At 45.0% G+C, this 21,703-nt stretch overlaps 1 protein-coding gene across 2 annotated transcripts in view; it reads left to right on the forward strand.

Annotated features, from left to right (window-relative positions):
- Positions 1-20,207, forward strand: part of HYOU1 (hypoxia up-regulated 1) — a 33,142-nt gene extending 12,935 nt beyond the window's left edge. For both annotated transcript variants that reach the window (XM_044997090.1, XM_044997089.1), the window contains exons 11-25: positions 1,192-1,274; positions 1,371-1,503; positions 1,890-2,077; positions 2,988-3,126; positions 3,255-3,315; positions 5,334-5,416; positions 6,010-6,207; positions 7,306-7,502; positions 8,721-8,808; positions 9,372-9,494; positions 9,918-10,051; positions 10,602-10,686; positions 11,165-11,417; positions 12,502-12,585; positions 16,353-20,207. In XM_044997090.1, the coding sequence (XP_044853025.1) occupies positions 1,192-1,274; positions 1,371-1,503; positions 1,890-2,077; positions 2,988-3,126; positions 3,255-3,315; positions 5,334-5,416; positions 6,010-6,207; positions 7,306-7,502; positions 8,721-8,808; positions 9,372-9,494; positions 9,918-10,051; positions 10,602-10,686; positions 11,165-11,417; positions 12,502-12,585; positions 16,353-16,414 (1,911 nt within the window). In that variant the 3' untranslated portion in view covers positions 16,415-20,207. The remainder of the gene's footprint in view (positions 1-1,191; positions 1,275-1,370; positions 1,504-1,889; positions 2,078-2,987; positions 3,127-3,254; positions 3,316-5,333; positions 5,417-6,009; positions 6,208-7,305; positions 7,503-8,720; positions 8,809-9,371; positions 9,495-9,917; positions 10,052-10,601; positions 10,687-11,164; positions 11,418-12,501; positions 12,586-16,352) is intronic.
- Positions 20,208-21,703: the final 1,496 nt, after the last annotated feature.

Here is a 21,703-nt window from a genome sequence, read left to right on the forward strand (position 1 = left end):
TTGACAAGTGTGGGGTCCTCTGATGCTGAGCTGCTATCACATCACAACCACTGTTGTTTGAGAGGGGTCTGGTTTGGGAAGGTAACTCACCCTGCTGAGAAGTGCAGGCTCCTGTTTTCCTGAGGGCAGAGGTGGCAGTGCAGAAGTTACCACATTGCCATGTGTAATGGGGGTTTACTCCTGTCACCAGCAAGGCAAGGGAAAAGAAAATTGAAGTCGGGTGGATATTTTGTTTAAAGCTGAACCCCAGAAGGGGACTGGACTGTTACATGACATGGACAGAGGGCTGCGTCACAGAAGACTCTCTGAAGGAGTCCAGGGAAGAGACAGGCTGGGCATGGTCCCCACAGTTGAGAAAGTGGCCACCAAAGGAGGTGCAAGAGGCGAAGTCACCAGCAATGCTGTGTCCTGGCACAAAGGGTGCGCCCTAAGGTTGAGGGCATGTACTTATACCATGTCAAACAGGTTTCCGTGATTGCCTATGAGCCAAGGATTCGGGTCAGGGTTTTACTGACTACTAAAAAAGCCCTTAATTTTGGTATGAGGACTTAAGAATGTCTCCCCCACATCTCTTGGAGGCATCTGAGGTTGGCCTAGCTTTCACCATAGATCAGGAATCTCATCTCTGGATGCCTCTCCAGAGGGCGCATTCCTGACTGTGCTTAGTCCGGATGTGACTATCTTCAGAGAGATATTTCATTTCATTTGTTCGGTGTGTAGAGATTCTAAGGGGGCAGGTGCCTTAGATTCCTGAGAATCCTCTAGATGACTGTCTTCAGGATGCTGCACAATGCCTCTTTGGATCAGTAGCTTTCATGGCTGTAGTTTCTATTTCCTTGTCTCTGGACCACGGTTTCAATGACTGGCTTCTCTGGCCTGGAGCCTGATCTGGGTTTGATTTTTGTTAAATAAGGTGCAGTGTCCCAGATGCTGGAGACAGCTGCTCTATAAATCGCTCATGTCCGTTGGGCCTGATCTTGAAGTACTCATTCAGGCACAACTACTTTAGGAGCGTACTGAAATAAGAACTTAAGATTTTTGGATCCCAGTCTTGTGTTGGAGAGCGGGGTTGGTAGTGCGACTGCTTTCCGAGCACTAAACAGTGAATGGTGGAGGGATATTGAAGCAGTGAACTTGGCTTTTCCAAAAATACATTCTCAAAGCAGAACCTGATTGTCTGTGAACTCCTAGGATGAAATCGATCAGGTGATTCTAGTGGGAGGTGCCACCCGAGTCCCCAAAGTGCAGGAGGTTTTGCTGAAAGCCGTGGGCAAGTAAGTATATGAGGCCTCTGCCATATGCCTTTTCTCAACAACCTTGTGTTTACAAGTGACAGAGAAGCTTGTAACTCCCTCCACCTTGCTTTGCAGAGATGAACTGGGGAAGAACATCAACGCAGACGAGGCTGCTGCTATGGGTGCAGTCTACCAGGCAGCTGCTCTGAGCAAAGCCTTTAAAGTCAAGCCCTTCATTGTTCGGGATGCAGCTATATTCCCCATCCAGGTGAGCTTCCCCTGTTGTCTCTTTTAGGGGAGGAAGATACAATGTGGGGTGGCATTGGGAGAAGAGATTATAAATAAGCAGTGGGACCTTGTGGTGCTGGAATGGCATAAGGGAAATCTACAGGTTTTAGTGCTGAAGGGGAAATGGTGCTCAGTCTGGAATCGTACATGGAGCCACTGGAAGGAAAGACACTAAAGTATTCACCCTGTGCACTTTGGGCAAGTCTCTCACTTCTTTATCTGGTAACATGGGGTAATGCTTACAGTCCCCATAAGGTGGGTAAGGATGGTCTACCAAATGCTTTGGAATCCTGTGATCAAAGATGCAATGTAGGGCAAAATGTTCCTGTTAGTGGCTGATTCTCTGCCCTTACCCACATGATTCAGGTGGAGTTCACCCGTGAAGTTGAGGAGGAGGATAAATCCAAGAGCTTGAAGCACAACAAGCGAATTTTGTTTCAGCGCATGGCACCATATCCACAGCGCAAGGTCATCACCTTCAACCGCTACACGGATGACTTTGAATTCTATGTCAACTACGGAGACTTGGCTTTCCTGAGCCAGGATGACCTGCAGTGAGTGGGGACAGGCATTTGCAGACTTTCCCCCAAGCTGATAGGTGCTTAGCTGGAGAAGCTCGCGTGCAGATGGATGGCCGATGATGCACAATTTCAGAATCTTTGTGGCAATCCTTATATAATTGAGAAAGCCAAGTTATGTGTAGTTACCCAATATTGCAGTATTGAGAAGTCTCCTCTCCATTTTAACTGGTCCCTAGCTGGCATTTTCACCAGAAGGGCCAAGGGTTAGAGGACCTGTGTTGCTGTTGGTACTGTGGAAACTTAAATCCCCTCTCATCCTAGAGCTAATACCTCCAGGTCAGGCCCATTGTGCGAGGGCAGTATGGGGAAAACTCTCACGGCTACTGCCTCAGGGCTGCTTGTTCTGTGGACAGATGATTCTAGTCTCCAAGACAGTTGTTCTGACACCTTTTGCCAGCACTAACTTCTCTTTTGTATGTGCACAGGCTCCCTCTCTGGCTATCCCTGCCCTGGTTCTTGGGCTCACTTGTTGAGTCTGGGACCTTCCCATCAGAAACAAATGATTACCATAGGGCATTGGTGTGAAGAAGTACCCAGCTTTGTTGCCTGTTCAGACACTTTGCCAGTGAGTGGCATTGGAACGGTTGCAATATGGCAGATAGGGTGGGGGGTCCCCATTCGTGCGTGTAACTGACACTAAGTGTGTCAACCAATATGAATGACACCAGAAACGGCAGCCTGCTCAGTGTCTGAAATTTGGCTGAAGCTCAGAAGTGATTGGCCTCAGTGGGTCAGAGCTGGGAATAGAACCCCAGAACACTGGAGTAGATTGGGGACAATGCTGAAGTAAAGTGGGGGAAGAGGGATGGCTTCCCACTTTGCTGCTTAGGCTTCTTCGGTTGGTATCTGTTCATTCTCTCAGTGTTGCCTTGGTTCCCCCCAGAGCCTTTGGGTCCTTGAATCTCACCACTGTGAAGCTGAGAGGAGTCGGGGATAGTTTCAGGAAGCACTCGGATTATGAGTCCAAAGGCATTAAAGCTCACTTCAATATGGATGAGAGTGGAGTGCTTAGCCTTGACCGGGTAAGTGCCAGCCAGCTAGTGCCATCTGTGTTCCCTTCCCTTCCTCGCACAGTCTCCCTACCCTATCCCTACAGGTGCTGCTAAGAGACCTTTTTTAAAATATATTATCTCATTGTCTCTGCTTCCAGGTGGAATCTGTGTTTGAAACTGTAGTGGAGGACAAGCCAGAGGAGGAGTCAACATTAACGAGTAAATACACTGTACTGTTCATATTTTGAATTCAGACCAGCTGTTGCTTTGAATTCATAATAACTCCTAGTTAACCGCACCACATTTCTCTGAAAGAGACAGGTCCTGTGGCTGGGGACAAGTGACCAATTAAGTGAAGTACTCTGACACTCCCCACAGGTACCCAGGGTTGTGAGGCACTTCACAATTACTTGCCCTTAGTGTGAAGCGGTCTTACCTATGCCTGTTGTAACTCAACTTCCTGAAACCAACAGCCTCTGGCAACACAAGCACTGCCTGCCAGGCCTCCGCAGACCTCATCCTCTGTGTAGGTTAGCTATAGGCACCCACCGAGTCCTCAGAGCATTCCCTGTGGTGCCCAACCATTAACCATTGGCCGCTCACAGAAATTATCCAGTTTGCTATCTCTGAGGGAACAGAATAAACACAGCTTGAGTGTTACAACTCAGGATCAGGTCCTTTGTAACATCATAGCACAGATATATTTATAATGAAAACCAATCATAAGTTGTTGAAAGCTGAGATTGAAGAAATAGAATAATAATGGAAACAGAAATGTTTACATGTAAAACAAAAAGTATAACACTCTTGGTAGAGCCTAAACTTAACTTTAACAAGCTGCTTAACTTGTCTAAAGTAGTTCCTCACCTGAAGCAATTTCTCAGTGTCTCCAGCCAACCCGGCTGAGATTCCTCTATCATTTAATGCAAAAAGCACTGTTTTTGCTTCCTTGCTGAAGGATAATGGTGTCCTTTCCTTATATCACACCAAAAATCCATAGTTTGTCCCCTGAGTCAGGATTACCCCTGGGGCTTATTCCCTGGTGTGCTGACTTCATATCTCATGTTAATTTCATATGCCAACAGACCTTCCGTTGTGTTGGCTCGCAGTGTTTAATGTACATTTGAACTGAGGCAGACAGGTGCATATACTCCTTTTTGTCTTGCAAAAACCTGTCTGTCAAACTTACTTTGATTCAGACTTTAAAATTTATATTTTCCAGCATATATACATATAACTCCTTACATAGCTTCAGTGCATATGTTTTGCAATTACATTATATAAATGACCAGTAAGATTCTGGCTTTCATTTGAGATCTTACATGACATTCTTTATAGATAAATACTACAAAAGCAGTATGCTAGGTGTAGTGAGTTTGACAAGCCTGATGGGATTTGTTAAGAATAGTGAATTCTTTTGGCACTTAGGAATCCTTAGGGTCACAAGTACCTGCCTGTTAATCTTAGCAGATCCAAAATAACTAATGGCCCTGAGCATGTGCTGCTAGTTGAGGGAACAAGTCTCCCTGAAAGTGTCATGCACGCTCCTAAGGTGCCCATCAGCATGGTAACCAGGTATGCACTACATGCATGAGTAATACCAGGGGGCTGCATTTTCACCTCCCTCAGTGAAGGGGTGTATTTAGAAGGAAACAAATCCCTTTCCTTTGTCTTGAGGGCAGCAGTGGAAGTCTTGTGCATCTGGTGCTTCAGCACTCTCCCTCCTCATTGGTTGGCCCATGATGCCACTGACTGGAAGCCTTCCATTGTCCTGCTTTCAGGGCAAGTGCAGAGACTTACCGCTGGTGTGTAGGAAGGAGGGGTGAGAGTGCATATGGGTGGAGGTCCGCTAGGGCAGTGAACAGTGGAAAACTCAATCACCATTTGGAGAGGCAGATTCCAGGCTACGCCTGGATGAGGGCCCAGTACTTTGTATACAGGGGGATGTGCAGGAAGGGAAAGAGCTAGCAATGGTAGTGCAAGAGTTGTTACAGCAAATATTGTCAGGATCCCAGGCTGCCCCTGGATTACTGTTGAACCTTGGAGAGGCACTTAGACAGAATTCATGATTTGAAAGTCAAGAACATGTATTTTGCACTGATGAGTTACCAAACCTCTGACTGATGCATGTCACTCCCTCCTGCTGTTGCTGCTCTTCCTCCTCCCACACTGTTCTCCGGACTGTTTCAAAGACACATTCTGAGGTTTGTTTGTTTGTTTTTTTCTCTCTCCTGCAGAACTTGGCAACACAATCTCTAGCCTGTTTGGAGGAGGAGGTCCAACACTGGAAATGGGAGAGAACCTGACAGAGACTGTTCAGGTGAGGTGCTGGCTTTGATGGGGAGGTGGGACCCGGACTGGGTTCAGTCCTGTCTGCAAAATAGAGGAGGCAGTAGTTAAACACGAACCAAATCAGAGTGACAGGCAGGACATCAAGATTAAAAACTATACAATGTAGACGTTTGTATCTGTCTCAAAGTCTAACATGATGTTAAAAATAAACATACAGCCCTTCTGGTGGCAATCCCCCTTTTGGCAAATGCTGCCAAGGCTGGTTCCCTGATGAAGCCTCTTTGTCATTCCAGTCTCCTTTCTGGATCCTCTCTGGGTAGCACTGTGTAGGTTACAATCTCCTGCATCTCATCATTGTAGGCTCTGGCAGGTTCTTCTGCTACACAGACCACTTGGGCCTGGCTGCTCCTGTGTTGTTGCCAATAGGAGTCTCAGTTTGCTTTCCCTGGCATAGAAAAGAGTTGTGGTTCCAAGGTGATATGGTGACTTTCCTAAAGTCTTCATGTAGCCTCTGTGCCACGTTGAACACCAAGCTTCCAGTATGAGCCTGCCCTCTCTGTGTGACACATCTGCATGGTATTTCCATGTAAAAACTGTGGCATTTTCTTCCCTGCTGCCCAGGAGGAAGAGGAGAGCCAGGCAGAAGCAGGAAAAGAAGAACGGGAGAAACAGGACCAGAAGGAGGGAGAAGGAACAGTGAGCGAGGAGCAGGGGGAAGAGAAGCAGCAGCCATCTCCAATGCAGGATAAAACAGAAACTGTCCCTCCAGAAGCAGAGAGACAGGAGGAAAAGGAGGAAGGAGAAAAAACAGCATCTCAGGTGAGCAGCTGACTCTGCAAAGGAAGACTCCCTAAAATGGTGACACTGTGCTGTTGTACCTCAGGACTGGAATCTGACTGGAAATAATGGAGGAGGGAGTGAGAGATTCTACCCCATGTGTGCAGGCTGAGTACCACCGCTTTGTTCCTGCTCACTATCTCTGAAAATAAACCCCTAACTGACAGGCCACTGAAATACAGTCCCTGCTCCTTAGGGGTAGAAGTGGGGAGTGACCTTCACTCAGGGTCTGAAGCCGAGTGTTTGGAGACTCCTTGCGCCAAAGTTCAGTTGAGTTGTTGTAGTTTTCCCTGCAGAGAACCCTTTCCCTTGACATTGCCTCATCCTCAGAAGGATGTGTTCAGCATTGCTTCCCGTTGCCCTTCAGATTCATATCAATCCACTCTCTCCTTCCAAGGATGCTTTATATTTGTTCCTCATCCTGCTGTGTTGTACCTACAGTGCCATTCTGAGCTGGTAAGTGCAAAGCTGTTGTGTGCGGAAGTCCATGAGAGCCAGTCATGCACTGTTCTGAATAGAAATGGGCCCTGCTGTTTGCAGTACGGGACTGGGAGCTGAGACTCCTGGGTTCTGTTCTGAAATCCCCATGTAATCTTGGGCATTCGGTTAATTTTTGTTCCTTGGCTTCCGTGTCTGGGAAGCACTAAGGCCTTGCCTTAACAGTGGAAAAAAGGTATGTTGAATTTTTTTTTAATTATTATTATTCCAATTTACTACCAAGAAGTAAAATCCTAGAGAAGATAGGACAGTTTGTAATTCTCACACAAGCAAGCAGGTAGAGTTAAAGAAAAAGGAGACGCCTTGTCTTCACTAGGGTTTTAGCACTATTTAACTAACTAGAGTTAAGAATACACCTTTTTCATAGCGGAAACAAGGTCTCTCGGCCTGTGAAGCATTAAGGCACTGCAGACCTGCAAATTATTTTTACAGATGTAGAATACTAGCTTATTTACTTAACCCTGGGAGCTCAAATCCACCTTATCAGGTTCTTGTGTGCCTCTCTTCAAAATATTTGTTGCAAGTGAGATGGTACTGCAAATTGATCTTTTTATTTATCCTGGAGTTGCTTTTCTGACACAGGATCCCAAAGAAAAGGAGGAATCCGGGAAAGAGGAAGAAATGTCCAAAAGTCCTGGTGACAGCACAGCCACCAAAATGGAAGAGAAGAAACCCAAAGTCCCCAAGAAGCAGAAACTCGTGGATGAGATTAGTGTGGAGTTGGATGTCTGTGATGTTCTTGATCTGCTGGAGGAGGAGTTGAAGAGCTCAGTGAAGAAGTAAGTTTGAGGGGGGCATGCTGAAGTGAAGGGAGTTGGCTATGGGAGCAGACTGGGCTGGGGCACAGGGACCAGAGTGAGCAACAGATTCTAAGGTGCATGCATGTCTTATTGAGTTCAGGTCATGTGCAGAGATGACACCACCTTTTCCCACTCCCAGAATGAATCTGACTGTAGTAAACATTGCAAGACTTTGCTCACCCCCACTGCCTGTATTGACCCTTCTCTTGTCACCATTCTTCTTTCAGCAGCCCTTTCAAACAAACTAGGGGTAAATGTCCCAAAAGGTGGCAAGGCCAGAAACTCTGAATGGCAAAGGGAGGAACTGGGATAAATGTGCACAAGAAAAGGGTCGGTTCTGAGACTAGAAAATGACAAGAGCTGGAAGTGGAGACAGCACTGGCTCTGTGTGTGTTGGATGGAAGGTTAGATCCGCAGTGAGCGGCTGGGAATCCCAGATAGTCTCTCTATGCCCAGTGAGGTCGGGGAAGCTCAGCCTGGCCAGTTAACATCGCTCTAGCCAATAATTTTAATCTTTCCCATCTTCGACTCTAGTCTTGTGAGCTCCTGTGGAGTGGCACCCCGGCTGCATGAGACATTACTTAAAGATCTGTCCCTGTTGTATTTGTAACCATGCTAGTGACGACAGTGTTTACATGGTCCCCTCACCCCCATTGGTGATCACAGTAGCCAAGCCATGCTATCAGTGCCCAATGAGTCTAACGCAGCTCTTGGGTGGGAGGAGAATGAACAGTGTTCAGAGCAGTACTATAACTGTTATCTCTCTTGCCATAGTTTTCATTTATGTGTTTCAGTGTGTAGCCAATGAAAATTTGGGATATGTGTGAGGAAAGGTGGGTTGCCCTAATGTGTGCAGGTAACAATAGTGCGGATGGATTTTTAGGGGAGGCCATTGTTTTAAAGGGGGTTAAGGAGAAAGTTTTAGCCAGTCAGTACTCCAAGGAGAAGCATCCTGAGCACTGTGAATCTGAACATTGAAACTGAGAGAGATCTCTCCTGACTTCCCACCTTTTGCATTTGACCCTAAGACATCTAAGTGTATCCTGTAACTGGCCTGGCCTGGGTGCTGATGGGTTAGTTAATGGTGTCTGAGTGACAGGTACTGCTGCCTACAGAGATCCCTGTCTGCAAAGAGAACATCACCCCCTCTTACACGTGCTGATATTTTTGCTTATTTCTGGCCTCCTTGCACTTTAGACTCCAGGATCTGACAGTCAGAGACTTAGAGAAGCAGGAGAGGGAAAAGTCAGCCAATAGCCTGGAGGCATTCATCTTTGAGACCCAGGTAAGAGCAATGAAAAGGGTCGAAAGCTTATGAAAAGCAGGTGGGAGAAGTTGTATACTGTCAGGGCTGAGCTGGATGCAGAGGGTTGTATCTGTTTCAAGGTGGGGAGCGGTTGCTTTGAGGAGTTCATCTGTCATCATTTTGAGTGTTCCCTGTCCCACATGGCTTTGGGAGGCTTCAAGACATGGGACCAGATTAGGGCTTAGGCAGCATACTAAATCAAATCTCTGCCTGCATAAAAGCTTTGTATACGCTGTCCCTTCCTCTGCCTGTCTCAGCATCACCACGCTCTATCTGGAAAGAAACTCCAATTAGCAAGGGCAGGAGGAAAGCTCTTATTCTACATGTGAGGACTTGTCAGCTTTCCCATCCCACTCTCAGCTGATTGAAGGAGCAGGAGGACAAATTTGGGGGTTGAACTTGCACTCATTAGCACAGAGCAGCCCTGGAATCCTACAGTTGGTTGCAGCTGCATTCTGTCAGGGGGTTGAGAGAGATTCCTTTGCTGTGTGTGCCTTCTCATTAGTCAGCAATTAAGCTGAAGCGACCGTTACTCTTCTCAGGACAAGCTTTACCAGGAGGAATATCAGTTTGTCTCAACAGAGGAGCAGAGAGAGGAAATCTCAAGAAAACTGAGTGAAGCTTCCAATTGGATGGAGGAGGAGGGCTATAGAGCCACAACTAAGGTACTGCTGCATGGAAGTAGGGTGTCAATTTGCACTGAATTGCCAGTAGGTGGCAAATAGACCTAGGCTTCCTTGGTTTCTTTGATGTCCCCAAGTCAGGAAAGGTGAGCTTTGATGTGCTCTGGGGCTTGGAAACTCTTTTGTTAATTTGCCCAGCACTGAATTGCACAAGAACTAGCTCTTCCCATCCCTGTTGCTTCAACCTCTTGGAGCACATAAAGCAGTTAACTTCCCATTCTCCATACACAGTGTCTAGTGCTGCAGCTCCTGTTAGTGTACAGGACTTGTGCATCTGATGGGTACAGCAGGCAAAACTCCTGCAGCTCAAGCTTCTGGGATTCACAATACTTCTGGGATTAAAGGTTTGGAGCAGTTTTAGATGTCTGATCAATTCTGTTCCTGTCTGTTTTCTTACACTTGCAGGAACTGAAAGAGAAGCTGTCTGAGCTGAAGAAACTCTGCAGGAGCCTTTTCTTCCGTGTGGAAGAAAGAAGGAAATGGCCAGACCGCCTGAATGCCCTCGAAAATCTCCTCAATCACTCCAACCTCTTCCTCAAGTAAGAGCGAGACCCTGAGAAGATCTGAAGTTGTGGGTGGTGCAAAAAAGTGCTGCATGTGTTTCATCCACTACTTAAAATGGAATCTGGCCTGCTAGCTGCTAAACCCATAGAGGGAACAAGGCTGGTATGTGGCTTCTTCTAGAGCCTGAGAGGAATTTTAGGGAGTGTGTTAATAGAAACGCTCAAAGCCCATACGGTATGATATCCCATGCATACTGCAAAGTGCACCCATTCTCAGAAGGGTCAAGACTGTCTCTCCACCCCCATAAAACCATCCTAGCAAACCCACTCGTGGGCCAATCCCATGGTAAATTTTGGTCACTGCTAAATGTGATTGGGAATGGAATACAAAACCCCCAATCCCCTGAAATACCTGGGTCTTCTAGTGTTCACTTTCCTTGGACAGAAGTTCATGTATATGTGAAAAGCAGTAAGGTCCAAAAACATGAGTCAGTTTGTGTAATGACTCATAGAAATTTCAAATACCATTGATGCAAATGTTAACCCTGAACAACAATTGGAGCAAAAATAATTATTTGTCTTTCAGGGGAGCACGAATGATTCCAGAGGCTGATCAGATATTCACAGAGGTGGAACTGAGTACCCTAGAGAAAGCAATCAATGAAACTGTGGTAAGTGAAGGGGCTGGGGAGCCCATTCAGGATGTGGTGTTGGATAATGTGATCCATGCCACGGCTAATGGGTTGACTTTCACTTGGGAATAGGGAGCAGAGGATGTACAGCCTCTCCTCACATTAGGGAAAACCTTTCTCTGTTTTAATACTTCCTGCTACCAAACTTGATTGCATATTGCTTTGGAAAAATGTAGCGACTGGAGATACAGCTGGTTCATGTGCAATATGGGAGGCTAGTGCCTTCCCGGTAATTAGTATTTGTACGGTTTTAAGAGCAGCCAATGGCACTCTTGTTCTCTGGCCTTATAGAACTAAGAGGCTGGAGGATGTTGGGGTGGAAGCCTTGTTGACCACAGGCAATTAGAATGCCCAGGTGCTGTGTCTGGGATTGTGTGTTTTTAAAAGCAGTAACTCATCTAACCAGGAAATAGCAGCATATTCATGGGGAGAGATTGACCCTGGACTTTCCTTGCAGACTTGGAAAAACGAGACACTGGCAGAACAGAATAAACTTCCTCCCACTGAGAAGCCCACCCTGCTGTCCAAGGACATAGAGCTGAAGATAGCAGCCCTGGACAGGGAGGTGCAGTATCTACTGAACAAGGCTAAGTTTGCAAAACCCAGACCCAAGAAGGAAAAGAACACCACAAAAACTGATTCAGGCAAGAATGCCACAGCTCCCCCTGACAGCGAGAAGGTTATCCCTCCCAAGGAGGAGAAAGGAGAAGGTGAGGCACACTCAGGACAGGCAAGTGCTCATGTGAGCATCTGATATTATAGAACCACCAGGTGTAATGTTCTCTCAAAGCTGTCTGCACTGAGGAAAATGAGATTGTAATGAGAGAAATCTTTGATAAAAGTGGAAAAGCTGCTGATCCTCCTAATAAGGGAATTACTGGAGAAAGCTTGGTGCAATATAGCATGCTCCAAGTGCTACTTCTGTATCTTCTTCCATTGACATTTGTTTGACCAGGTGTCCAGGTTTTATAAAGCTCATGGAAGGGAAAGGGTCTGCCTCTGTGGCTTAAATAGAGACTGGAGAAGAGACCACCTTCAGCATCAGTTTGGTCTCTGCTCCCCACTAAGCGGCACAGCCTTCTAAGAGGTGACACCTTGCTCTGGATACCTGCTGATTGTCTCTGCTACCTGCATGGTAGCCAGCTGATTTCAGAGATTTCCTAGGTTACATCATTAGGAATGCTAGGATTTACAGCTGTCCCATCTCTCAAGGTAGGTGAGGTCTTGAGTGCCCAGTCCCTTTATAAAGATCAAACCACTCTGTCTGTGGACAAAGCTCCTCTATGCTAGCCCTGGTTCCTTTAGCAGGATATCTTAGTCAGGCTCCAGCCCGTGGGATGGCTTTCCTGCACAACTCTCAGGCCTCAGCCTGGGCCTTATCTTCTTCCAGTGGCTGTTGGCAAGCTCAGAACATCACCCCCACCCCCATGCACTATTTTGACTGCTCCAGAGTTGCCTCTGGCTGCTCTTGATCCCTGCTGAACTCTTCCCTTATGGCTTGCTGCCTGATGCTTCCTCTGCTTTGCTGGGGTACTTCTGTGTTTTCTCAAAGTGCTCCTATTGACTACCCTTACTGACCATCGCATTGGCTTTCCCAGGATCAATTATGAGAAATTAGTAATCTTCTAGTGATGGGCTGCAATTGGTTCACTTACAATCCACATTGGCAAACTTTTTTTTTTCCTGTCCAGTGTTTCATCTGTACATTTGATCTTCTATACCAGAGCTAGGGGAGGTGTTGGGCTTGACATACTTGTATGACCACTTGTTGCACATCTCTCCCCCATAATACAGATAAACCTGAAGATGTCAGTCCAGTCAGGGAACCTCCCATAGTCGAGGAAGCAACACTAGGTGATCAGTCTGGACCGGACACAGGTAGGGATTCATTTGTGTAAGGAAATAGAACTCGGTGACCATGGATGTCTGTAGCCCACTGTTTGGAAAATCTCTCTCCATTTCTGTTTCCCTGCCAATGAACCACGGGGTGAGAAGGAGCCTCTGGCTGTTGAGAAAGTGTCAGTGAATCAAACTTTACAACTGAGAGGGCCAGCTACAGAAAAACATTTGGGATGGAATGGTAGCTGTGGCCCCTTTAACACTAACGCTAGAACTGAGGAAGGGGAACTGGTGGTAACCCTGTTCACTTGCAATATAGACCCATCTGAAGGGGTCACTACCTGATTTAAAGCCCCAAACTGTCCTCTTAGGGCTATTATGAAGACATGGTTACATCTGCTTTAGAACTTTTGGCGTGTTCCAGCCACTGTTGGAAATGGGACATTGGTTTGATTTGATGTGGCAATTATGTATTTAAAGAATCCTTATTGAGGTTGCGGAGGAAAAAAACATCCTGATGTGTAGAAAGAATAGTAAATATGTCAGACCAGCTTGGCTTAACAGTGAAATCCTTGCTGATCTTAAATGCAAAAAAGAAGCTTACAAGAAGTGGAAGATGGGACAAATGACCAGGGAGGAGTATAAAAATATTGCTCAAGCATGCAGGAGTGAAATCAGGAAGGCCAAATCACACTTGGAGTTGCAGCTAGCAAGAGATGTTAAGAGTAACAAGAAGGGTTACTTCAGGTACGTTAACAACAAGAAGGAAGTCAAGGAAAGTGTGGGCCCCTTACTGAATGAGGGAGGCAATCTAGTGACACAGGATGTGGAAAAAGCGAATGTACTCAATACTTTCTTTGCCTCTGTCTTCATGAACAAGGTCAGCTCCCAGACTGCTGCACTAGACAGCACAGTATTGGGAGGAGGTGACTAGCCCTCTGTGGAGAAAGAAGTGGTTTGGAACTATTTAGAAAAACTGGACAAGCACAAGTCCATGGGGCCGGATGCGCTGCATTCGAGGGTGCTAAAGAAGTTGGCGGATGTGATTGCAGAGCCATTGGCCATTATCTTTGAAAACTCATGGCGATCGGGGGGAGGTCCCGGATGACTGGAAAAAGGCTAATGTACAGTCAAACCTCGCAATAACGCGCCCCGCCATAACGCGAAATCGCATATAACGCGATCACAGGTTGGCTCCTCTTTAAGGTATAATACAGTACGGTACTGTACCAATGATCCCCAACACCAGGGCAAGGGAGAGAAGCTGCAGCCCCGCATCTGCTGGGGACAGAACTCCGGGACTGCGGGCGCCGGTGATCTCTGTCCCCGGCAGGCGTGGGGCCGCGGCTTCTCTCTGGCTTCAAGAAGAGCCGCGGCTCCCCGCCTGCCGGGGACAGAGAACCGGCATCCACAGCCCCGGAGTTCTCTGTCCCCGGCAGGCGGGGAGCCGTGGCTCCTCTACCCTGCTGGGCACTAGGCGGCGCACATCAATGCACCGCATTGGGAACCACTGACACACCCCGCTATACCGTGACCCTGCATTTAACACAATCGAAATTTTTGGACCGCAAACATCGCGTTATAGCGGGGTTTCACTGTAGTTCCCATCTTTAAAAAAGGGAAGGAGGAGGATCCGGGGAGCTACAGGCCAGTCAGCCTCACCTCAGTCCCTGGAAAACTCATGGAGCAGGAATCAATTCTAAAGCACTTAGAGGAGAGGAAAGTGATCAGGAACAGTCAGCATGGATTCACCAAGGGCAAGTCATGCTTGACTAACCTAATTGCCTTCTATGAGGAGATAACTGGCTCTGTGGATGAGGGGAAAACAGTGGATGTGTTATTCCTTGACTTTAGCAAAGCTTTTGATATGGTTTCCCACAGTATTCTTGCCAGCAAGTTAAAGAATTATGGGCTGGATGAATGGACTGTAAGGTGGATAGAAAGCTGGCTAGATTGTCTGGCTCAACGGGTCGTGATCAATGGCTCCACGAATAGTTGGCAGCCAGTTTCAAGCAGACCTAAGGGTCAGTCCTGGGGCCAGTTTAGTTCAATATCTTCATTAATGATCTGGAGGATGGCGTGGACTGCACTCTCAGCAAGTTTGCAGATGACACTAAACTAGGAGGAGTGGTAGATACGCTGGAGGGTAGGGATGGGATACAGAGGGACCTAGACAACTTAGAGGATTGGGCCAAAAGAAACCTGATGATGAGGTTCAACAAAGACAAGTGCAGAGTCCTGCACTTAGGACGGAAGAATCCCATGTAGTTACCAACTAGGGACCAAATGGCTAGGAAGCAGTTCTGCAGAAAAGGACCTAGGGGTTTCAGTGGATGAGAAGCTGGAAGTAGGAGTATGCCAGCAGATCAAGGGATGTGATCATTCCCCTCTATTTGACATTGGTGAGGCCTCATCTGGAGTACTGTGTCCAGTTTTGGGCCCCACACTACAAGAAGAATGTGGGAAAACTGTAGCAAGTCTAGTGGAGGGCAACAAAAATTATTAGGGGGCTGGAGCACATGACTTATGAGGAGAGGCTGAGGGAACTGTGATTGTTTAGTCTGCAGAAGAGAAGAATGAGGGGGGATTTGATAGCTGCTTTCAACTACCTGAAAGGGGGTTCCAAAGAGGATGGATCTAGACTGTTCTCAGTGGTACCAGATGACAGAACAAGGAGTAATGGTCTCAAGTTTCAAGGGGGTGGGGGGTAGGCTGGATATTAGGAAAAGCTTTTTCACTAGGAGGGTGGTGAAGCACTGGAATTTGTTACCTAGGGAAGTGGTGGATTCTCCTTCCTTAGAGGCTTTTAAGGTCAGGCTTGGCAAAGCCCTGGCTGGGATGATTTAGTTAGGAATTGGTCCTGCTTTGAGCAGAAGGTTGGACTAGATACCACCTGAGGTCCATTCCAACCCTGATAGTCTATGTTCCTGTGCAGTGAGGCTGAGGGACACTATTGTACCTAACTAGGGGACTATTATAGCGGTAGTGTATCCCTGGAAGGATCAAAACCAAACTCCTACAACCTAACCCATTGAAATGTTCTCTTGACAGTTTTTGCGTTCCAATGGAAAGTTCCAGGGGACTTTTAAAGCAATTGTTCCCTGCAGCATTTGGAAGTCAAACACTGCAATCCTGTGCTAGTGTGTGAAAACCTGCAAGTGACCATAAACAAGGAAATACATTTTCATTATCCAAACTGAATTAAATGTATACTTTAAGCAAATAGTGTATAGTGTAACAAGTAAATTAAACTCTTAGAAATTGTTCAGCTTGAATGCTCAACGGATTGTCTGTAACATGGAAAGGAAATGTATTTTCCAAAAGCAACTTTCAACCTGACAGTGTGACTCTAAATAATATCCATGTGGCAAGATATGTGGCCATGCTGGTTTACCCCCTCCTTAAGATCTCCTTTTTAACCCACACAGCATGGGTGAATCTCCTCACCTTGGTATGTCTGCAACTTGCTATTTTTGTTCCTGTCCTCACCAGTGTCACCACCTATCAAATAGAATTTTTGGGCTAATCAAGGGCCTGATTCTGCAAACACTTACACATATGAGTAAAGCCACTTATGTGCATCAGTGTTTTAAGAATCAGGCCTTGGTGTCTAATCATGCCACTTGTAGTAGCTACAATCTAATACTACTGCCCAAGCATACCTCCACAACTCTACAATCCCCTGTTCTGAGTGTGTTGAAGTATTTTAATGTTTATTATAGTAGCATCCAAAAAAAACACATTGTACAGCATGCCTGTCACTTTATAATCATAATTTCACTTTTTTGTTTCTGTTTATTACATAGAACCTGAGAGTGAGAAGAAGCCAGAAGCTAGCGAAGAGAGCAGGACGAATGATGAGTTATAACATCCCTTGAAATTTCTTCTAGCATCACATCTATTTATTTAACAGGTTTTTTTTATAATGGACCCATTTAGTTTCATGTTAAATGGAACATGACAAACAGGCTGACAACAAAATGCAATAGAGATGTACATTTTTTTTTTTCTCCTGGGAATTTCACTGTTAATTTTAGTGAGTGAGTTTTGTTTTTTGTCTGTCTTTTCATGTGTTTAAAGATGACCATGTGCTCACTGAAGACTCTGAGTTCCAGTATAGTCCAATTGATGTCACCAGAAGTGGCTTTTGTTTTTGTAAATTAAAACAGTGAAAAAAGCCTGTAAGATTTAGGAAATAATTTGGCAGGAACACTCTGGGCCGTGCCTCATCTGGTGAGGATGAAGGTGTTAAAGTATCCCAGAAACATGTCACGGAGCTCTTTGCAAGAGGTACTGAATTAGGGAAATAGGATGCTGTGGCCAACAAGAAGTATATTCTCATTTTGATGCATGGGGAAGTGAAATAGAATTTGGTGGGGAAGGACACCATGCCTTAGGATGAGGATTTCTGTTCGTTTTTCATTACACTAGTGCTGCGAAAGCCATCTCTTTGCCCTTAGTTCTGTGTCAGGCAGAATTTAGCATCAGGGAATAGGGACCTAAAGGAAGATGTTGGGATTTAGTTCAAAGTTTAAATATAAAATAAAAGGATCACAAATTGCTATTTGGAACACTAAAGATATGAAAGAGTATTTGATGGTGAATCTCTGACTGCAACCAGAACAGCAAATGGGAATAGGTTTTAGATGAGGAGACACAGAATGATGAAAACTGGAAAATCTATTCTTGTTAGCCTTCTCCCCCAGTGTCTTGTGAAATCAGACTGGCTTTGTTGTGAAACCTCTTGTCTTCAGTGATGGTCTCATATCTTTTTGGAAACATTCATGCTGCTAAAACACATCAGTGAGATCCTGACCTACTTCATATGCAAACCCTTGTGAATGTGCATCTTACATTGGTCTCCATTGACCTATTCAACCAAAATAAAAAAATACTCTTCCTGACATTCTCTTTAAAATGCTTTTGTCTGTTTTGGAAATTGGCTTAAGGAATTCCTTAAACTTTCTCTGACTTTTTTACATTACAGTTCAGAGCTCTAGTCCCTCCCAACACTGCCCAGCAGCTATGTTTTTGAAGATCACAGTGCTATCAGTGAATCAGTCAGGGCACCTTTCTCAGTACTACTGCTTTTCCAAGCCCAAACAGAACTTCCACTAACCATTCAGATTTGTGGATTTTTGGCATAGCTTTTCCTCTCTTATGGTGCAATCTCTCACTCAAGAGCAGATAAGCAGAGGAAACACATTGTCTCAAGGGTTTTGCACCCCATTACTGGTGGTGTTCACACTGATTTGCAGGCTTCCTCCTGAGTCTTGTCTCATGCATCTAGACAGCACGAAGTACAGATAACTGGACCTTCCAATGCTCCCTGCCCAGGGCCACTCCCAGGATGAACTCTGTTCTTATAAGTAATCTCATTTGCACAATTAAATTTGGTTTTGCTGTGTTCTGAAGACTTATTTTTCTCTACTGTAACCAAATTCCTCCTTCTCCCTAATCAACCCAGGCTCCTCTCAAAAGCTAGGACCCACTTCTCTTTTCTTAGAGGGACTGCAATTTTTCTATCCTCCTATCTTAAACTGTGTCATACTGCTCTTCTATCCAGGAGAGGTGTCTGTGCCATCACCAATACCATCTTTCACAGCATCTACACAGCAAGCTAGTGTATGGAAACAAAACTCCTCCAACTTCTTGCCGCACCAAAGAGCGAGCCAGAAACTTCTCCATAACAGAAATCTGTGGAGTTCAGACACCACTAGATAGCCTTTTAGCCTATCCCTTCTATCTCTGATCATGTACTCCCTTGACTCCCAGTAACATGCTGCATTCAGTTCCATCTCATAACATTGAGTCAAACTGCACTGGCTCCCTGAGAATGTCACTGCAGACAGGAGACTGCTGCAGTGGGAAGTTAAACTTAATTATCTAAGTTGGTTAATAGCACTTGAATACTGAAGTTTTCCTTTCAAAAAGCAGAAGAGCAATCATGCTGCAGTTGAAATAAGTGTACCTAGGGTGTGGTTATGGATGTTTGTGGCTCTTCTGTGGTCCTTGCATCAAAAGACATCAAATCTTCCTTTGGATGGAATCTCATCCCATCAAGCTGCATATATAATGACCTCTGCAGTCTGATCCTTGGTAGCAGGCTTCTGGTCTCATTAATGTTGGCCTTCAATGGTGGTGGTAGGGAAGTTTTGTGGATACTATTCTGAATTGCTGGAAGTCCATGTATATTAGTGTTGTCTGCAAATGTCTTCTGACAGTCTTTCACCCTGTGCCTGGAGTCAGCCCTTCATAACAGGGATGAATAAACCAATAACTGCTCTGGATGCCCATTACAATGTAATATTATTTTACCCTTGGCATTGCATTTCCCTGTTATTTCTCAACTGTTTACATTTGTGTGGTGATTGTCAAAAATGCCTCTTGTTTGTAAAGACAGTAGCTGAGCTTTCTGCTTCTGCCATTGAGCATGATGGCCCAAGAATAGGTTAAATTCACCTTTTGGCGGGTAGGGAGTGGTGTTGTAGTGGGATTTGCAGCACATTTTACAAGTCAGTTATGATCAGACTTGAGCTGCAGGATTCATGCTGCTGTGCCCGCAGCAGTGTACACTCAGTGATGGGGGATAACAGCAGGGTAGTTACAGTATGGAAGACTAATCTGATGGAAATGTGCCTTTTGGGTGAACAGATGACAGTATGGGCCAAAAAAGGTCATGTTCTTCCCTCAGATACATGTTTGCCTGAGAAGAATGTGACCTTCTGTGGTACAGCTTGTTTGCCCATCTTCTAACCCTGACTTTCTAAGAACAGTTAAAAACAGAAACATCAAGTGAAGTAAAAACTGATGGATTCACATGCTCAATGCTGCAGTTCTTATGAAGTTAAATCTCCTGTGGAGTGACGCATGTATAGGCTGCAAGACCAGAAAGCTTGTTTGGATGGGAGAAAAGACAGTTTAGAAAAAAAACATTTTTAATTAGAGATTTATCTCATCACCCTCTTCCTCCTCCACTAGAATTGCACACACTGTAGACATGATTAGGGCAGCAATTTTTTTGCATGCTTGGTCTTGTCTTTGTTAAATTGTGTGGTTTATTGATTGAAATTGTTAGATGTGCAGAATTGAAAAGATTAAACACAAACAACAAGGCATTTAGTTTTGCAAATCTCAGTGTTGACCAGAATGTGCATTCTACTGTGACTCTTGAAAAACCAGCCTGAATCACATGCAAAGTTTTAAATATTCAACATTCCTGGAAACTTTTTTTAAGGTGTTCCCCTCCTCAAATGTGGGGTGGCTGGCCTTAGCCCTGATTCCTCTCTTATGGCAGTGAAGATTGTCTCTCCTTTTTCACCTTCACTGGTGTGAACTACCTAAAACAGAACCAAGCCCAACCCAGATGATATTTTGGGTTCATATCAAGTACTGCTACACCATACCCCCGTCTGTTCAAAGATTTGCAGCGTTGTGTATGTGTGGAATTCTTTTATTTTTCTTTGCCACATTGGTGGACACTTAGCCCTAAAGTCCTAATTTTCGTTTCTATTAGCATTTCAGGTACTTGTTTGTACTGAAGTTTTGGTCAGTTTTATTAATTTTTTTTTTACATGGGAGGGAAGGGGCAAACTAATTCAGTCAATGTACTTGCTCCATTGTTAAGAAATGGTTTCAATAAAAGACTTGCTTTTCTACAATCATCTTTTTACATCTCAAGTTGAAAACAGTATGAACTCTGGGTATACCATTTTAATCCATATTGCCAATTGCTGTCTGTTGAAAATCTCGGCACTGACTTTGATTTGGTACTGAACGTCTAAGCTCCAGCATGGTGTGCCATACTGCCAGAGTTCCAACCTTTTGGTCAAGACATGACTGGGTTTCACCATCTGTGGCCGCCAAAGGTCCCATAACACTTTTTTTGAGGGTTAAAATTTAATTCTGACCTCAGGTCAAATCCTAGCATGGGTGACTGATCTCCCTACATTTTTTCTGCAATTTCAGTTGAATTAATTAGGACCACATACAGAATTTTATTTGACCAAGTGTAGCTGAAAGTCCTGTTAAGGTTGGGTGACTCCTGCTTTACAAATGAGAGCATACGAGCTAGGGCTCTTGGATACTTGGATGAGGGGCATATTAGAATTTCATGGGTGCAATGATAGTCCATTTAAACTATACTGCTTTTGGGTTATAGGAGTGTGGTGACTGTCACCATGATGGTGTTAAAGGCTAGGATATAGGTCTTCTCTATATATTCAAATTTGTTCCAGTTTAATTTTAAATTGGTTTAAAAACTAATTTAGTTAAGTGCAAAATCCTCGGTGAACACTTGGTTAGAAATCTAATTAGTCTTTGAATTAAAATAAAACGGGATAAGAATTAGATTTAAACCTGTTCTGTCCATTTAAGGGTGTTCACATAGGGTTTTGCACCAGTTGAATGAGTTTAAAAATCATATCTTCAATTTAAACTAGTGCTACTTTGCATATAAACAAAGCTTGACCATCTTCCCCCCCCCCCCCCCCACCCAATGCCCCAGTGTAACTTGATTCAAAGGCTCATAGCCTCTTCTAGATTAAAACTGCACTGGGTGGTGATGTGAAGAGTTAAACAAGTGCTTCACTGAAACTTTTGTGGCTGCTCTGATTTCTGCACCAAGTTTTGCTTTTACACTGTTTTGTGGTTAGGGCTCAGAACTGGTGCTTGGTCCTGTTTAATGTCCAGCTTTGCCATAAAATTTCAGTGTGAGCTTAAGTATCGGCAGGGTAGCCGTGTTAGTCTGGATCTGTAAAAGCAGCAAAGAGTCCTGTGGCACCTTATAGACTAACAGACATTTTGCAGCATGAGCTTTCGTGGGTGAATACACACTTCATCTGACAAAGTGGGTATTCACCCACAAAAGCTCATGCTCCAAAATGTCTGTTAGTCTATAAGGTGCCACAGGATCCTTTGCTGCTATATCAATACTGGTGTATATAGGCCTTAGTACAAAGATTAATTCCTGTTGCAGCAGTGTAAAATTTATAGTCATTGGGTGCCTATCCCTACCCTCACCCCCCGGGTATTCCACACTTTTCCTCATCCTATTTTCAAATTAGAATCTTTGAGTGTTAGGTTTGTTAATCCTGCAGCTGTTGGGTTTTTTTTGGTGGTAACAGCTCTAAGCTCTAGCTGTGGACCAGGAATACAT

The sequence above is a fragment of the Mauremys mutica genome, chromosome 22 (assembly GCF_020497125.1).
Source record: "Mauremys mutica isolate MM-2020 ecotype Southern chromosome 22, ASM2049712v1, whole genome shotgun sequence".
Classification (NCBI taxonomy): Eukaryota; Metazoa; Chordata; order Testudines; family Geoemydidae; genus Mauremys; species Mauremys mutica.